General features: G+C 41.0%; 1 protein-coding gene across 1 annotated transcript in view; it reads right to left on the bottom strand.

Moving 5' to 3' along the window:
* The window catches only part of PTH2R (parathyroid hormone 2 receptor), an 86,543-nt gene extending 70,536 nt beyond the window's left edge, over positions 1–16,007 (bottom strand). The window contains exon 1 of the mRNA XM_067470252.1: positions 15,910–16,007. Coding sequence (XP_067326353.1) covers positions 15,910–15,966 — 57 coding nt within the window. The 5' untranslated portion in view covers positions 15,967–16,007. The remainder of the gene's footprint in view (positions 1–15,909) is intronic.
* Positions 16,008–16,800: the final 793 nt, after the last annotated feature.

Genomic DNA, 16,800 nt, shown 5'->3' with positions numbered 1-16,800 from the left:
TGAGCTGTGGTGTTGGAGGAAAGTGCTGAGAGTGCCTTGGACTGCGAGAAGATCCAACCAGTCCATCCTCCAGGAAATAAAGCCCGACTGCTCACTGGAAGGAAGGATACTAGAGACAAAGTTGAAGTACTTTGGCCACATCATGATGAGACAGCAAAGCCTAGAGAAGACAATTATGCTGGGGAAAGTGGAAGGTAAAAGGAAGAGGGGCCGACCAAGGGCAAGATGGATGGATGGCATCCTTGAAGTGACTGGACTGACCTTGAAGGAGCTGGGGGTGGTGACGGCCGATAGGGAGCTCTGGTGTGGGCTGGTCCATGAGGTCACGAAGAGTCGGAGATGACTGAACGAATAAACAACAACAACATATGGCAGCATAGACGGGGTGGCACAGCTACCTATGGAGGGGAAAATCTGATAAGGAAAAAAAATTAAGAACCATTTTATAAGATCTGCCTTAATTCGAACCTGGAATAAATACAAAGAAAGAATTCACACGAAAACACCACTTTGGTTCTTGCCAAACGAGGCAACCCACTTGAGAGAGTTACCAAGAGAAAAGTGGTTGACCTACAGTCAGCTACTCAAAACAGACAGACAAGAGCCTATCTTGAAGTCACAAGAGGAATTAAAAGTGATTGACCCGACACTATCCTGGTGTCGATATTGGCAGATAAAGGAATATTTTATGATAGACAGGAAAGTAGATTTTGAAATCAAGGAGACGTTCTGGGATAAAATATTAAAAATAGATACAAAACTAACTAAAAAGATTTACCAACAATTGGTCAACAGAAAAAGAACAGGGAAAGGAGGTAATGACAAACTGGCCAGAGACATAGGTAGAATGATAAGCATAACAGAATGGGAAGAGATTTGGACTAAATTTAAAACTAACATACTCCACAGAATTTAAAGACAATTGGTATACACTTTTCTACAGATGGTACTTAACACCAGAAAAACTATCAAAGATTAATAAAGGTAGAATAAGTGCAAAATATTGGAAATGCGGGGGGAAAGTAGGCACCTTTATACATTTATGGTGGAAGTGCAAGAAAATCTAATCCTTCTGGCGGTTGATACACAAAATGACAGAATCAATTTTGCAAGTTAGCTTTGAGTTCAAACCAGAATATTTTTTATTAGGACTAATGGATTTTGAAATGGACAATAACACAAATAGACCTTTCATTTATTTAATAATGGCAGCCAGGATCAAACTAGCTCAACTATGGAAAACAGAAGAAATACCAACAACTGAAAACTGGCTATTGAAAGTTTGGGACATAATGAATATGGACTTACTTACGTAAAAATTAACAGATAATAATATATGAGGGGTATTTTTTAAGTAAGGTCCGTTTTGTTGTAGACACTAGTAGTTCGTGCGCATACCGCAACGAGCGCATGCGTCGTGTACTGGCATGCCTCGGGAACAACTGTGCTCAGTTTCCGCTCTGTAGCTAACCTGTACGGTTCTGTTCTGTGCTTTAAAAATGTTTTAAGACTATCAACTCACCCTCCGCATGTGAGGTTCACTCAGTGATACGGTTTTTGTCAGCAAGAAACCTGCCTGCTGCAGAAATTCATTGACAGATTTGTGAAGTGTACGGTGATACTGTTATGAGTGAAAGCAAAGTGCGTAAGTGGGTACGACAATTCAAAGATGGCCGTGACAACGTCCATGATGAGGACCGCTCCGGTCGGCCTTCTTTGATTACAGACGATTTGGTGGCTTCAGCAGGCGGCAAGTTTTTATAAAGAGGGTATTTTAAAATTGGTTCGGAGGTATGATAAGTGTTCGAACAAACTTGGCAACTATGTCGAAAAATAGAGTGAAGTATGTACTTTCTGAAAATAAATTTACTTTTTTGAAATAAACTTTCGTTGTGTACTTATGTTTCAACGGACCTTACTTAAAAAATACCCCTCGTACCAAGACAGAAAACAAACTGGGAAAATTTATCAAATTTATTAGAAAAGACAGTGTAGAAATTCATATTCAGGAGATATAACAAAGTATCAAAGGCTAATGTCTAGAGAGAAACCAGACAGCACTCTGACAGAATATACAACAAAAAAAGAGTTGTTAACATAATCTGAAGTAACCCGGAAGTAACTTACAACTTCTACACTCTTGGTTTTTTGTTTTTCCTTTTTTGATTTTTGATCCTCACCCCTTCCTACTTTTCTTTCACTGTAAATCTATCGTGATTTTATTAGTTCTCTCACTCTCCAATCTTCTGGAGACAAATTACTTTCAATAAATTAATGATTTTTTTTTAAAAAAGAAAGATTTATTCCATTATGGCCATAAGGAAACGGATCAGGCATACTACACTCGAAGGTCACAGTACTTGAAAAAGGCTGCCATGCCCCATATCCTTTGACTGCACATTATATAGGTTTTTCTTATCTATCAAGATTCTACTGCACATATTTTCTGGGGCAAATTTCAGCCAAATATCCGTTGACACTCAAGGCTCTAGCCCATTTCTGGCAAGCCCTGCCTTCATGATCAGCTTATCTATTGTAGAACACACAATTTATTCATCCTGCTCTTGACGTGTTGCTCCTTTTCTGCAGGGAGGGGTACCTTCTGTGACGGCACGTCTGGCGCCACTTGTATGTAAATATATAGTTGAATTGTTTGGTTATTTACAGCTGTCAAACAATGTTGTTTTGCATCAGTTGAATTGCTCTCCCAGCTCAATTGTTTGGCTCCACCCCTTCCTAGGGAGGAGGGCAGTGCTTTCTTTTTCATTCCACCATCAAATAGCAACAGATGGAAGATGGACATGCGAAAGGCTTGGCTCAAAGCCCTTAGTCAAGTCATTTCTTACCACCAATTCTCAGGTTTATACCCTTAAGATTCATACTTCATGCCCAGCTCATCTGGATGACGTTGAAGAATCTTAAGCGCCTTCAAACCAGTCCTTTGGCATCAAGAGGAAGACTTTGTGCCTTCAACATAGGCAATTGGACTGGAGCTGTGAATGTTCCAACCTCATAGCCATTGAGATAGAGGGAACTTGGAAGCTACTCAGCTGCAAAACTCCTTGGACTCAAGACAACCAGAGACTGTAATGTATATTTTCTTTACCTCTTTTGGAACATCAAGTTTAATGCCTTAGAAAGATAACTCTTTGTGAACAATAAAGCCTATTTCGAGTTATCTATAGTGTTTTGTTGGTCCTTGAGAGTTCCAGTTCTCTAAAGGAAGGCAAGAAGCAATCCCCTGGGGAAAAGTTGCCACGTCCTTGTTTTTTCACTAAGAATTATAGCCCCCAGGCAGCGACGGCACACCTTCTTTCCATTTGTTACCAAAGCAAATCTACTACAGGCTTCAGCCTCCTTCAATCCCATCTACCCTCTTCAGTGAAAGTAGTTCACATGTTCAGGTGCTAAACATCAAGTGACAATTACGTTGCAAGAACCTGAGCAAGGAAACAGGTGATTACATCTGAGTGATTCCAGTCCTCAGTGTGTAACAAGGAAAGGGATTTCTCTGGCTTCTCAATTTCGAAGGAGTTGGTTGACTGTGGAGCTTCAGAAGCATTGCTTTTGGAACCTAGAACTCCCTGGCTGGGGTATTCTGAGAGTCAAGACTCTTCAAAAGTCAGTTTCCCAAGTTCTTTTTTTTAATAATAAGTCTTTATTAAATTTTCAAGTTTTTAAAATAAGTTTCCCAAGTTCTGATTGATTATTGTCCTTCTTACATTTGTCATGACTAAACTGACCAAACTTTTTGCTAAGACCTCTTGATACAAGCAATAGCTTGAAAATATATTTTTGAGAAATATGACTAACATGCCCGCAGCCATGTTTTAACAGTATAAATAAACTACTTGACCTGCTGTTTAGCTCTTGTTGAGCGTCTTGCTGAAAAGCACAATTAGTGCTGCAGATCTCCCCAGTCAACCAAGCCTCATCTGACCCTTATGTGGGCTCAATCAGTAGGAAATGTATACTGCCATTGCTGTTCTTAAATACCTGCAGCGACAAGGCAGGGGAGATAATATTGTCTAATAATGATTTTCATTTAGCTATTCTCTTGTATTATTACCTACCACAAGCTACAATGACCTACCATAGAATCACAGCACTGGGAGGTATTGCCAGGGTCATCCAGTCCAACTGCGACTAGGCAAGAGAACACAACAAAGAGATGGCTCTGTTTCAAAAATCAAACCTTGTTTTTAAAATTCCAGAGCCCATTGTATTCAAAGAAAGTTCATTTCGATGTAAGGAATTATTTCTTTCTTTTTCTTGTATTTTGAATCCATTGCTTATGACCTTATCACACTACTTTGCCCAGGGTACCATACTGCTGTTTTAATAGCCTTGCTCTTTCACCTGCCCAACTTCTCTTAAAATACTTTTGAATGGCTATCATATCACTGCTCAGTCTTTCCTTCTCCAGTCTAAACATTCCAAGCTCCATAAGCCCTTCCTCATAAGTTTTGTTTCTAAACATTTAATCATCTATGTTTTGTGAATCTTTTGCCTCAGACACTTTCTCTCACTATAGCAAGTATGACGTCCATGGAAAATCCATGGAATTATGAGGGTTGAATGAAAAATAATGCCTCCATCTCCGTAATTCCTCAACAGATGGCAGAACTGGTATGCGGCAGGTACTGGCTTGTCCAGTAGACTCTCCTCTACATTTCCATTTTGGCAGGAAGCCTTAGCATTGAAGGGTTGTGTTGTTAAAGTGGGAAGTATGGAACCCTGCGCAGACGATGGGTCAATGCAACTTAAGCAACGTGCAGTCATTGAATCCTTGGCAGCAGAAGGTGTCACCCCAAAGGAGATTCATCAGAGAATGCAAGCTGTTTATGGTTTTGATTTGTTTTTTTTATTTAATTTTTTTTACAATACAAAAAAATACATACCGTGCACACACAAAACATTTTCAATTCCCACCACCAACATGAGGATTATTTTCTTTCACATATTCATTTCTTTTTGAGACAATCATTATTTCTTTATCTTTATACATTTCCATCCTGTATGCTATATAACATTTGTATCTTATTTCTTATGGCTTGATCTCCGGAATGATTCATAAAGATAGCCATCTATCTTCCATTTCTCTCATTCGATTTTCATTGATTTTTAAATCATTTAATTTCACATTCATAATTTCAAATTCCATTTGCTCCACCATTTATTTATTGTCCATTTTGATTTATCCACCCTAATACTATTACTGCTTGTGCACATTCAATTATTGCTTCTTTTATTTCCCTTTTATTTCCCATTTTCTCTCTTTTTCCTAATACCGCTGATTCCTTTGTTATGACCTACTCATTTCCTAGTATTTGATTTGACACATTTTGTATAAAATCAAATACTAGGAAATGAGTGGGTCATAACAAAGGAATCAGCGGTATTAGGAAAAAGAGAGGAAATGGGAAATAAAAGCTGTTTATGGTGATTGTGTTGATGTGAGTACTGTACGTCATTGGGCAAGTAAGTTTAAAGATGTTGAGGTGGGAACATCTGACTTGCGTGACAAAGAGTTGGACGTCCTCTGATAGCAACCACAGAGTTTCACAAGCAAAAGGTTCACAGATTAATTCAAGACTATTGTCGTATCACTAAAAGGGAAATTGTAAGCATAATTGGCATTTCACAAGAATGTGTTGGTCACATTATTGCTTTGCTTGGCTATTGGAAGATCTGTGCACTATGGGTACCCAGGATGCTGAAATGAAAGCGCACAGACTTCTTCCATAACGGCTTCAGAAAATTTGTTCATCGTTGGCAGAAATGTATCCAATTGTCTGGTGCTTATGTGGAAAAGTGAATAGTGGTAGTTAAAGAGCACATTCTAAATATTATTTCTGTGTTTGATTTATTAAAATATTCCCATCCAAACCCAAGTAACAAAGCTGGAGGCATTACTTTTCATTCAACCCCCGTAAGCATTTTGCTCCCAGCAAAGCTTCATGTAAAACACAAACAATGAGCCTCATAACCCTTGCTTTATTAAAACAAAAAAAAAATAGATGTATGTATACTGCCATTGCACAAGGTCCAAAAAGTTCAGTAGAACATTAGGAATTAATGACTAATGAAACTAAAGGTACAGCTGTATCTTTCAAAAAGATGGAGAACTATTTGAAACATCTGCACACATACACAGGCAGATTCATAGGCATATCAAAGAAGTGCCTTGGGAAGCTTCTTGCTTTTCTAGTTATCTTGGTATCTTGGATTGACTGTGTACCAAATTTTCTAGTTAGAAATAAAGTACCTTTAAAATATTGGTGTTCCCTTGAGCAAACAGATGTATATATGCACAGAAGTACGGCTCAATCACTTCTTCCTTGAACTTCCTACAAGGAGACATTGACATGAGCTAGAAAAATATCATTAAGTGCAAAGACAAATATTTGCCCGATCCAGGCACACACACATGTATGCATGCCCACATAACTACAGAACCAAAATATGTGGTTTCAATGGAGCATTTTATTTTAAAAAAACATATTGTCTCTAAGCATTTCCAGGTTAAATTAGTGTGATTCTATGCTTAGTTTGGACTTCATTTCAATAGGATTTGCTATGTATGATTTAGTGTATCAGCACGAAGTCTAGAAAGGCACCCCCAAAGATTTATTTATGTACCCTATTTATACCCCACCTTTCTCTACTCCAAAGGGGACTCAAGGCAGCTTACATACCGGCAATTATTCAATGCCTTAAAACACATACAACACATTAAGCTTAAAATAAATTAAATTCAAACGAATACATATTAAGCCTTTTAAAAGCATTACATTCAATATTAAAATCACGCCATCCAGAAATCATAGTCCAAAGCCGTTCCATGGTCAAACATATGGTGTTCAATTGTATATGAAAAGCTTTCTCTTGTTTCCTTGTTTTTTATATTTTTCTTTTTTTCCCTTTTTTTCTTTTCTTTTCCTTCTCCTTTTCTCTCATATAGATAGATAGATAGATAGATAGATAGATAGATAGATAGATAGATAGATAGATAGATATCTCATACACACACTTTACTATTAATCAAGTTCTTTTCCATTACTTATCTTATTTTATTGTACTTATCTGAAAGACTTAATAAAATTTATTGAAACAAGAAAAGCTTAGAATGAATGTGATGTCTGGTCCTCCATGCCCTCGCATGTATCATTGAAATGTCTGAGCAAGAAGGTATGAAACATGCCCCAAAAGAACAATAAAAAAATAAATAAATACATTTTATTTATAGACCACCCTATTTCCCTGAAAGGACTCAGGGCAGTTTCCAGGTAGTTTTTTTTATTTATTTATTTAGAGCTTTTATAACCCGGTCTTCTCGACCTCCGAAGAGGGACTCAGGCCGGCTAACAGCAGAAAATTCATACACACATAGAATAAACATAATAGCATCATAATACATTAATACAAAAATACATTAAAATTCAGATCATACCATTACAAAAGCCAGGTCGTCAGAGTAAAATCACAAATTCATCACCATCCGCCGGTGTGGTCAGCCGTTATTGACTCAATCATCATTCTGCAAATGCTATATTCCAAAGCCAAGATTTTACCAGCTTTCTGAAAGTCAGGAAAGAAGGGACAGATCTAATCTCCAACGGGAGAGAGTTCCAGAGCCGAGGGGCCACCACCGAGTAGGCCCTGTCCCTTGTCCCCACCAGACGCGATTGCAAAGTATGCCAAACATTCAATGCCAAAAAGAAAACCATACAATTTACATGAAGACAAAGCACATTATACAATATAGAACAACCTAACTGTAACTTAATAAACAAAATAGCAGAAAAATAATGAACGCAAGAGAGTCGAGCACACCCAAGAAAACAGATAGAAATGACAATCGCAAAGGATTTATTGGACCAGGATGATGCTTGACGACAGCAAAAGGCTCGACGACTGTGATCAACAGTATGGATGATCACACAACATACTGTTACACTGGAAAACAAAGATTAAATTTACAAAATGTTGTAGACTACAAAAAAAATTCTACAGGATGAGATAGTACATGATCCCAGAAAGATTAGCAAATATGGAACCATTTTTTTAAGTTTGTTAAAAATGTCATTAAAAAGAAGGAATCTTTTACCATATGTGGTGGACATGTCCTAACGCCATATATATGTGTGTGTGTGTGTGTGTGCTGGCACGGCTGTGCCAGATTTGAATTTCTTTTTCTTGCAGTTAGTTTGCATGAATCCATTTTGGGCCATGCATTTTGCAGTTGGGTAGCTTTCCCCAGGTTGCAGTCATAGGGCCAACAACCTATCAATCATCGTTGGAGCCTTTAGATCCGCCCCTTTCCCCAGTTTTGGAGGGAAAGGGGGGCTTTTAGTTCAGTCTCACAGTTTGGAGCCTTACAGCAGGATGTGTGGGCTTTCTCTGTCCCACCTGCAAAAAGCTTCACTTCTTACAGCTTTTGCTGGGGAATAAATTTACAGTTCCACAGCTTTGCTGTGGGAATACAGCCAGCTTTTGCTGGAAAATGAAGGAATGGTTCCATGGCCTTTGTGGGGCAAATCTACAGGACACCAGCTTGGCAGATCTACAGTAACCATTGCCTGGTAAGAGACCACTCGGGCTATCCATAACACAGCTTGGAGCTGGTAATTGGGGCCTCACGCCAGCAGGGTAAAGAAAGATTTCCCAAGGAGGGGTCGGAAGGTTTCCCTAAAGAAGATAGGACGGTTTATCATCAGTTGCCTGTCCCTTGTTGACAGATCAAGAAAGCTACTAGTTTTTCAAGATTATAAAGCATTTAATTCGTTTGTTTGAAGATTTAAGCCTTAATAAAGCTTTGTTGAACCTATTTTGAGCCTCTACAGAACTTTGTGTTGGGAAACCTATGGGACCCTTTAGCTGAGGCACCCCGGCATCCCGTTGGGCATACAGAAAGCACGTCCTGTAAACAGACATTGTTATAGGCCCAGCGCGCGTACCACTAGAGCCAGAAGTCTTTCTGTTGAGGCTTACAAATTCAACATTACCAAATAAAATCGGATACTCTTTTTAGACCTGGTGACTGCAGCAAGGATTGTTTATGTTTACTATTGGAAACAAGAAAAAAATCCCACCCAAGATTTATGGATTACAACAATGTTAGATGTGGCAGATAGGAACAAATGGACTAGGCTTATAAAACCACCAGATCCTTCCAAATTTGAAGAATTGCAGCTCTTTACTGCCTATTTAAGAGAAGAAATGGAAATGAAAATATTGGGTTCAAGAGAAAATTATTCATAGAGGGATGTAGGAATAACAAGTATAGAAAAATAGAAAAAAATAGTGAAAAGAACAACAGGATCCTCACTGATATCCAAGGGATCCTGGAAAGTTAATCTACCAGAGACAAGAAGTTCTATAACAAAGAGAAAAGATGTTTGATTATGAAGAAGACAGCAGAGACAGAAAGTGTAGAGGCTTTCTATTTTCTATTTTCCATTTCTCAACTCTTCTATCTCCTTTGTTTCAAAACACTGCACACACCCGCTTTTCTATCCTTCTGTTTTAGATTAGAAAAGAAATGCTCTTTTTTTTCTCTTTCTCTTTGAACATCATATAATTTTTTTTGTATTAGATAACAGTGGAAGAAGACAAAGATGTAAGATATTAAAAATGCCCCTGTTCTATATCCACTCTTGTGCTCTTCCCCATTCCTCATATATTTGCAATACATATTTTATGGGGTGGAAAGAAGGTACGAGGTGACACTTCTGAGTCATGGGGAACTCCAATTTATTAGGATTTCCATACCAACACAGGAGTCACATTCACACCAGTAAGCACCAGAAATAGCTGCCTGAAGACCTTTCCATTCAACATGAGGAGGGCAAGGAATGAAGAGGGCAAAGCCAACATTGGTGAAATAGATCCAAGGCTAGTATGTGCTTCCTTGAACCTTTTCCAGATGTTATTCTCCTTATTATTGTATGCAGTTTTGGTTACCGCAGATTAGGAAAGGTGCAGATTGAATATCCCTGATCCAAAATGCTTGGGACCAGAAGGTTCTTTAGTTTTTGAGGGTTTAAAAAAATTATTCTGGAATACCTGCATTTGCATACATTTGTTTGTTTATTTATTTATTTGCTCCATTTATATACTGCTTTTCTCAGCCCTTGGGCGACTCAAAGCGGTTTGCAATAGCAAAATTCAATGCTTGAACATCATAAAACAGATTAAAACAATTAAAAAGCATAGCATCAATATACAAACATCACAAAGTCAATACTGCATAACTCATGGCGTCTCAAGATCCAATCTCATCATCCAGTCATTTCATGTTCCAATGTTTTTTACACTGCCTTTTCGAATGCCTGCTCGAATAACCAGGTCTTAACCTTCCTACGAAATGCTAACAGAGAAGGGGCCGATCTAATATCTCTGGGAAGGGCATTCCATAGCCGAGGGGCCACCACTGAGAAGGCCCTGTTGCTCGTCCCCGCCCAACGTATTTGTGACACAGGCGGGATCAAGAGCAGGGCCTTCCCAGACAATCTTAACGTCCTAGCTGGTTCATAGGAGGAGATACGTTCGGACAGGTAAGTTGGGCCAAAACCGTACATGTACATCGTGAGACATCTAAGCGATGAGACTCAAATCTAAATACAAAATTCTTTCTTGGGTGATCACGCATCAGGGATGCTTTAGCATGTGTTATCAGAGAGTTGGATTAGGGATCCCTTCCATTGTCATAGTTCTAGAGCCCAATTCAGGCAAGAATATGTCACAGTGTTTGAATTGTCTTGTTACATCACCTATGCTCAGGACAAAAGGCCACTGTCAGGACACAATATGAAAAAGTATGGTTTCAGGGGTTGCAGTGGTGCAATGGGTTAAACCCTCGTGCTGCTGAACTGCTGACCCAAAGGCTGGTAGTTCAGATTCGAGGGATGAGGTGAGCTCCTGATGTTAGCCCTAGCTCCTGCCAACATAGCAGTTCGAAAACATGCAAATGTGAGTAGATAAACAGGTACCGCTTCAGTGGGGAAGGCATAAGATGCTCCAAGCAGTCATGCTGGCCACACAACCAGGAGGTGTCTATGGACACAGGCTCCTCGGCTTTGAAATGGAGAACAGCACCTCCCCCAGAGCCAGAGATGAGTACTGCGTCCAAAGCCGGAAATGAAAGGAGAAATCTTTGCATTTGTTTGTGTTTGTGTGAGATATCTAGGATATGGGACTAGGAAGACATTGTATTGTAACAAGGCATTGAATGTTTGCCAGTATCTGATAATACTGTAATCTGCTCTGAGTCACCACAAGGAGAAGGGTGCAATATAAATCAAGTATATTATTATTATTGTTATTGTTGTTGGTATTATTATTATTATTATTATTATTATTATTATTATTATTATGGTTTCCCATTAACAGGAGGGTCAGACAAGGTTGTATTTTATCAGTTTAATTTATACACAGAAAATGGGATTAGAATCAGCGGAAGGAGGTATAAAAATAGGAGGAAGGAACATCTACAATTTCCGATATTCAGATGATACAATACTACTAGCAGGAAGTGAAACCTCTACTGAAGAGTGTAGCAGGAAAATTGCATTCAAAGCACCCCCGACAGATGGCCACCCAGCCTCTGTTTAAAATCTTCCAAAGAAGGAGCCTCCACCACACTCTGGGGCAGAGAGTTCCACTGCTGAACAGCTCTCACAGTCAGGAAGTTCTTCCTAATGTAGTAGGGCTCAGACTGCATTGTAGTAAGTGGATGAACTCTTGATGAACCAACCTGGACACAGCATATTATTTGAGAACACAGAAATGCTGTACCCCTCTAACAACCACCATGTCAGAAGCCACTGAAATCCACAAACATGTGAACAATTTCAACAGAAAGGGGGGGGGGGACATGAAAATGAACAAAATCTGGCTACCAGAATTTTAAAAAACTCTAAAACCAGGACTGAAAATAAAGAATGTCACTCAGAAACAGGGGAATTCAAGACAGCAAACAACAAAGTGCCAGTTAATGCCTCCCAAACAAAGGATGCCCCCAGGCAACAACAGCCAGACTTTGCAGCTGAAAGGCTACCCAATGCTAATCAAGCTGGTTAATTGCAACATTCACACTTGTTTCAAACAGATGAGGGTTTTTTTCTCCCACTCTGGACATTCCTCAGATATATATGTGTGTGTGTGTGTGTGTACACACACCCCCACTTACCTCATTTCCAACAGACCTCTGAATAATAATATAATAACTTTATTTGTATACCCCCTCCAACCATCTCCCCTAAGGGACTCGGGGCAGCTTACAAAGGACAAACCCAAAATTACAAGTAAAACACACAAAACAGTTTAACTGATTAAAAACATCAGATAAAAATAAAGTACAAACAATTGTAAACAGCATAAAAACAATATGGCTGAGAAAAGAACATAGCTGAGGTACAGACTCAATGAGTGCAATTCATCTCTGAGGATGCCTGCCATAGATGCAGGCAAAATGTCAGGAGAGAATGCTACTGGAACATGACCATACAGCCTGAAAAACTCACAGCAACCCAAGTTAATCAGGATTGTTGTTGTGTGTCTTCAAGTCATTTTGGACTGAGGGAAACCCTAAGTCTAAAGTGTGTGTGGGGGGGGGGGTCAATTATCTTTAGGGCGGATGCTGGGTAAATAGGCCTTAGTTTGGGGACCCTTGCCAAAGAGCACCTGACGCTGGAATAAATCTATTATTATTGACAGACTGGAGAGATGGGTCAGGTTTGGGCTGGGAGAAGGGATGCCCCTTAAAATCCTCCAGAATGCAAGCCGGGCATTCCTTACTGAAGCAAACTCTTCCTCAGAATTCCATGCAGCCGTGAGCACCGCCTAGTGTGGACACCAACTAGTGCACTCCAAATTAAGTTCCCAAACTTTTCTTCAAACCGGGTTGTTGTGAGTTTTCTGGGCTGTATTGCCATATTCTCTCCTGACATTCTCTCCTGACATTTCACCTGCATCTATGGCAGGCATCCTCAGAGGAGCATAGTGTCTAGATCTAGGGAAGTAATGCTACCCCTCTATTCTGCTTTGGTTAGACCACACCTGGAATATTGTGTCCAATTCTGGGCACCACAGTTCAAGAGAGATATTGACAAGCTGGAATGTGTCCAGAGGAGGGCGACTAAAATGATCAAGGGAGAACAAGCCCTATGAGGAGTGGCTTAAGGAGCTGGGCATGTTTAGCCTGAAGAAGAGAAGGCTGAGAAGAGATATGATAGCCATGTATAAATATGTGAGAGGACGCCACAGGGAGGATGGAGCAAGCTTGTTTTCTGCTTCCCTGGAGACTAGGAAGCAGAACAATGGCTTCAAACTACAAGAAAGGAGATTCCATCTGAACATGAGGAAGAACTTCCTGACTGTGAGAGCCGTTCAGCAGTGGAACTCTCTGCCCCGGAGTGTGGTGGAGGCTCCTTCTTTGGAAGCTTTTAAGCAGAGGCTGGATGGCCATCTGTCAGGGGTGATTTGAATGCAATATTCCTGCTTCTTGGCAGGGGGTTGGACTGGATGGCCCATGAGGTCTCTTCCAACTTTTTGATTCTATGATTCTATGATTTGTGAGGTCTGTTCGAAACTGTCCTGAGTGTGTTTTAAAAAATCCTAATAAAAATTAATTTTGAAAAAAGAAACTGTCCTCACAACCTCTGAGGATGTCTGCCATAAATGCAGTTGAAGCGTCAGGAGAGAATGATTCAGGCACATGGCCATACAGCCTGGAAAACTCACAACAACCCAGTGGTTTTGGCCATGAAAGTCTTCAATAATATCTTTTGTTTAAACCATTTCTGGGGCCCCTTCCACACAGCTGAATAAAATCCCACATTTTCTGCTTTGAGCTAGAGTGTGGACTCAAATATCTCAGTTCAAAGCAGATATTGTGGGATATTCTGCCTTGATATTTTCGGTTATAAGGTGGTGTGGAAGGGCCCTAGGAGACAGGTGTTGAGTGTAAAATATGGCATCCTACACCCCAAAAGGGGAATGAAGAATTCTGTCACACAGCGAAATGTGGTCCATATGAAACAGATGAATACTTAAAAGAATTCACTTGAGCTGGCCTTGCCCCAAGCCCTCTTCTTGGGAAGACAGAAAGAGTTCTATGTATTGTTGAAGGCTTTCAGGGCCAGAATCACTGGAGTGTTGTGTAGTTTCCAGGCTACACAGCTGTGTTCTAGTAGCATTTTCTCCTGACTTTTCACCTGCATCTGAGGCTGGTGATCCTCTGAAGATGCGAACCACAGATGTAGGCAAAAGGTTAGGAGAAAATGCTGCTAGAACAGGACCATGCAGCACACAACACCCCAATGATTCCAGCTCTGAAAACTTTCTGACCCTATATCTCAGGATTATCTGATTTTGTTGCACTCCAGGACAAGAAAAGCTCACTGACTTTAAACACCACACTGTTGGATGGAAAACAATCATTTCATTGAAGATAATTGAAAAACAATAAGGTAAAAGCACTTTAAAGAAATAGGTTAATCCAATTAGGTAGGAAGATAAGCAGGAACAAAGTAATCCGGGGTAATAGTCCATAAAAACCAAGGCAAAACTTTCCAAATAAAATGCCAAGAATCAGTGGAACTCTCTGCCCTGGAGTGTGGTGGAGTGTGGTGGAGGCTCCTTCTTTGGAGGCTTTTAAACAGAGGCCGGATGGCCATCTGTCAGGGGTGCTTTGAATGCAATATTCCTGCTTCTTGGCAGGGGGTTGGACTGGATGGCCCATGAGGTCTCTTCCAACTCTATGATTCTACTGTGAGATCCGTTCAGCAGTGGAACTCTCTGCCCCGGAGTGTGAAGGGGGCTCCTTCTTTGGAAGCTTTTAAACAGAGGCTGGATGGCCATCTGTCAGGGGTGCTTTGAATGCAATATTCCTGCTTCTTGGCAGGGGGTTGGACTGGATGGCCCATAAGGTCTCTTCCAACTCTATGATTCTATGATTCAGGAAAAATGAACCCAAGGCATGAATATAGAGCATAAAATCTGAGAATCAAAACCATGAAACAAAGGCACTTAAAACATTAATTTCCCAATCAAAACTTCCATGAACAAGCATGAGATCTTGATTTGATTCCAAATGATGCTTCATCTGACTACATATCCTGTACTTGGGACTTTTATCTCCTTGTTAGCTAGTCTCTAGCATTCAGAAATTAGAATTTCTTATCTTTTTCTCTCGGAGTCTGGCAGACCGCTGAAGCCACTGTTCGGCTTTCCTATTTTGACTAATCTCCTCATGTCTATCTATTTGCTCATTATCTATTTGCTTATTAACGTCTCCAGCCGAGCTGTTTTCATGTTCCCAATCATGGGAACTCTCTGGTAACAATTCAGAGAGTACACCATCATCCCCACAGCCCTCAGGGACATTCTTATGGGGAACTACATTCGAACAGGGATTTCCTGGTCAGTCTCTGCATGAGAATCACTGACCAAACTATTGCCATCTTGAAACTCATTGACATCACTCCCCACATCCAAAGCACCCTGATCCTGGAACACAATCACAGGCTGAGCTTCAACAGATTTGAACTGGATTCTATGAGTCTACACTGCCAGATAATCTGGAATAATCAGGTCCTGGGCAGTGTAGTTCCAGCCATAGTGTAAATAGGATTTCTCCATCCTTTCCGAGCTGTTTCCTGGCCCAGGTTTGTTTGAGTTTGCTTTTGCCTCCCTCTGTGGCTGAGAGAGAGTGACCCAGGTCTTTAACGTGGCGTCTGCCGGCTTGATTCGGCTTCACTCCAAGTTGCTAGCCGCAAGAAGCGTCGCTGTTTGCATCAAGGGAGTTGGATTGAAACGCAAGGCACACAGAAAGGATCCCCAGACTCTGGAGCAGCAGCAGACCCAACAGGCAAGCATAGAGGAGAAGGCAAGGGAGATGCTTACCTGCGCCCTGGCCAAGAGGCATCCGCTCAGCACCAGGAAAGCCAAGGCTGGCTCCATCGGGGAAGGAGACCAAGGACAAGGATGGAGGAGGAGGAGGAGGAGGAGGAGGAGGAGGAAGAGCGATCCCTTTCCCAGAGCCGAAGCCGCTCCTCCAAAGTCGGAAGACAACTTCCCTCCTGCTCCCTCCAGCAGCCGCTCCGCCTTGAATGAGGCGCAACGAAGAAGAGGAGGTGGCTGGAGGGTGGGGGCTCTCGCCGTGGAAGCGCATTCTGGGGAGCCAAGGCTGGGTGTCACTGCCCTCATCTCCAGCATACAAAGAAGGCAGGTCCTGAGCACGTTTCCCCAAAGTTTTTCCCTCCCTCCCTTTTCCTTCCTTCTCCTTCTCCTTCTCCATTTCCTTCCTTCCTTCCTTCCTTCTTCTTCTCCTTCCTTCCTTCTCCTTCTCCTTCCTTCCTTCTCCTTCCTTCCTTCCATCCTTCTTTCTCCTTCCTTCCGTCCTTCTTTCCTTCTTTCCTTCCTTCCTTCCTTCCTAACTTCTACTTCTTTCCCCTTCCTTTCTTCCTTCTTTCCTTCCTTCTTTCCTTCTCCTTCCTTCTCCTCCTTTCTTCTCCTTCCTCCCATCTTTCCTTCCTTCTCCTTCCTTCCTTCTCCTTCCTCCCATCCTTCCTTCCTCTTCCTTCTCCTTCCTTCCTTCCTTCCTCTTCTTTCCTTCTCCTTCCTTCCTTCCTTCCTTCCTTCCTTCCTTCTTTCCTTCTCCTTCTCCTTCTTTCCTTCCTCTTCCTTCCTTCCTTCCTTCTCCTTCTCCTTCCCTCCTTCTCCTTCCTTCCTTATCCTTCCTCCCATCCTTCCTTCCTTCCTCCTCCTCCTTCCTTCCTTCCTTCCTTCCTTATC

Source organism: Anolis sagrei, chromosome 1, assembly GCF_037176765.1.
Source record: "Anolis sagrei isolate rAnoSag1 chromosome 1, rAnoSag1.mat, whole genome shotgun sequence".
Taxonomy (NCBI): Eukaryota; Metazoa; Chordata; class Lepidosauria; order Squamata; family Dactyloidae; genus Anolis; species Anolis sagrei.
This window is presented reverse-complemented; position numbering and strand designations above follow the sequence as displayed.